The sequence below is a fragment of the Sarcophilus harrisii genome, chromosome 1, assembly GCF_902635505.1.
Source record: "Sarcophilus harrisii chromosome 1, mSarHar1.11, whole genome shotgun sequence".
Classification (NCBI taxonomy): Eukaryota; Metazoa; Chordata; class Mammalia; order Dasyuromorphia; family Dasyuridae; genus Sarcophilus; species Sarcophilus harrisii.
The window spans coordinates 40436461-40438804 of record NC_045426.1 but is presented as its reverse complement, the minus strand read 5'-3'; the positions used below and the strand labels follow the sequence as shown (position 1 = coordinate 40438804).

The window sequence follows — 2344 nt, the reverse complement described above, 5'->3', positions numbered from 1 at the left end:
TAATTATTAATTAGTTTCCATTCTCTCACTCCATTACTGGCCTCCGTGTGTGTGTGTGTGTGTGTGTGTGTGTGTGTGTATGTGTTTCTAGTCAGTCTCTCTAGTGACATTCTTTACAGAAAAACAATAATAGCAATATTTTTATATACTTCACAGATCTAAGGCTGGAAAGAAGCTTGATGGTATTCTAGTCCAACCCTTTCATTTTACAAATGAGGAAACTAGGATTCAGCTTGTATGACTTGACCAAGATGACACATTTGATTTGCAAGAGAACTTAGATTTGAAATTCAATAGGCACTAGAAAGTGGGAATTCAGTCTATGACATCATTGGCATTGAGCAGCCCTGATGAGAAAATTTTTATATCTTTCCATAAATGTAGATTAGCCCCTTCTTTGTAGTTTTAGAGAGATGAGATGTTAAGTGATAATGAATTTCACATAGCTAGAATATGTCTGATTAAGGGCTTGAACTGTGACTACTTGGCTCTATGACCAGTTCTCTATCTTTTTTACACTATGAAATATGAACATAGTTTAAAATTGGAAATGTGTTGTAGTCTGTTCATAACCACCATTGTTTATCCTTTGGGTAAGTCATCAATTTTAAATATATATTGTGATGGACAGCTAGGTGGTAAAATGTCAAGAGTCCCAGGTTTGGAGATAAAAAGACTCATCTTTCCTCTTAAGATGATTAACAAAGGTTAAAGAGACACACTTTCTGGGTAATTTAATCATTTAAAAAATAAGGTCAACATTTTTTTAAATAAAAAGGGTGGTCACTGTTTCTCTTAGATTAAAAAGAAAATTATGGCAATTGGCTCAGTTTATATATCCTTTGAAAAATAGGTGGTCCCCAGGGTGGAAATCAATCCTGATTGATTTACAGTTAAAGAGAGAATGAATATTACAATGAAGGCCAAAGGAGAATGGCATATTCCCTCCCCAAAGCTAGCCACTTCCCAGCTTTGTAACAAAGTTGGTGGTGTTGGAGCCACCACTTGAGGATCGATCTTCTTACCTCTGAAACTCTCAACTTACCACTCATCCCTCACCTTGCACCTCTCAGACTTTAGCCCTTGATCCCTGAACTTGTACTCTTCTCTCCTCCACTAGTGCAGTCATGGCTGAGCACAAGGAGCCCAATTTGCCTGGTGCCAAACAAAACACTAAAGTGTGGCTTGTGAAAGTTTTTAAGATCTTTTCTCAGCAATGGGCCAAAACTTCAGAAGGGGAGAAATAGGAAAATTGAGAATTACTAAGAATCATAAAAGGACTGAAGCACCTTTTACTTTGAATAAGGAACCTGCATCTATCCATGATATTGGTGGAAAATCTGCTTCTTTCAGGGCTCCTAAAGAATATCTGTTTCTCTTGCAAAGACATTGATTGCATTGATACTCTTTACAGAGAGCTCATCAGAAGGCCAGCCTGAAGAAAAGTCCGAGAGGCAGTAAAAATGATAAATTTTCATTGGAAGAAATAGGCAGACCTGCTGCCGGTGAAAACTGTGTGAGATTGGAGAGGTTACAAATGTATGAATCTTCAAAACCTGTAAGATTATTACAGCAGCTAGAAAAAGCTGTTGCAACCAATTTTAAACCACAGGTTAATCATCAATACAATACCGAATATGAAAAGAAAAAGAAATAAGATGGAAAGTGTGCTAGAACTGATAATCAATAGATTTTGGACATGTTTTCATGTTTTGAAAAACATTGGTATTACAACATTAAGGGTTTAGTGGGCATCACCAACCAGCCTGTGATATACCTGAAAGCTATCTTGAAAGAAATAGGCATTTACAATTTTAAGGGAACCCATAAAAATACCTGGGAACTGAAGTCGGTATACAATTATTACTAAGAGAGATAAGAGGGATTAGAAAGACCTCATGGATATGTCAAGAAGATGGTAGTAGGGTGGCTGATGATTGTACTAAGCAAATCCTGCAGCTGTCTTCAAAACTTTGAGTAGTCTGTTAAAAAGATTAAAGTTAAAGTTACTGGTACTTTTGGATTCTCCAGATACACTCAAATTTTTTTTTTTTTTTTTTTTTTTTTTTTTTTTGCTGAGGCAGTTGGGGTTAAGTGACTTGCTCAGGGTCACACAACTAGGAAGTTAAGTGTTTGAGATCAAATTTGAATTCAGATCCTCCCGACTTCAGGACTGGTGCTCTAAACACTGTGCCATCTATCTAGCTGACCCACTATGTTTTCTGAATAAATTTTCTAAAGCTTGGGGGAGGGAAGTTATTTATAAAAGAAATTTGTAATAAGCTGATATAAGGGATTGTTTTACTTTAAAATTGGTTTTGTTTTTGAGCATTGACTTTAAAAT

At 36.1% G+C, this 2344-nt stretch overlaps 1 protein-coding gene across 1 annotated transcript; it reads left to right on the top strand.

Moving 5' to 3' along the window:
* The first annotated feature begins 1127 nt into the window (after positions 1–1127).
* LOC100915666 (general transcription factor IIF subunit 2) lies at positions 1128–1999 on the top strand. Its single transcript, XM_023498128.2, is given in 2 exon segments — positions 1128–1230; positions 1233–1999. Coding segments are annotated over 2 exon segments (741 nt in total). The 3' UTR covers positions 1871–1999.
* Positions 2000–2344: the final 345 nt, after the last annotated feature.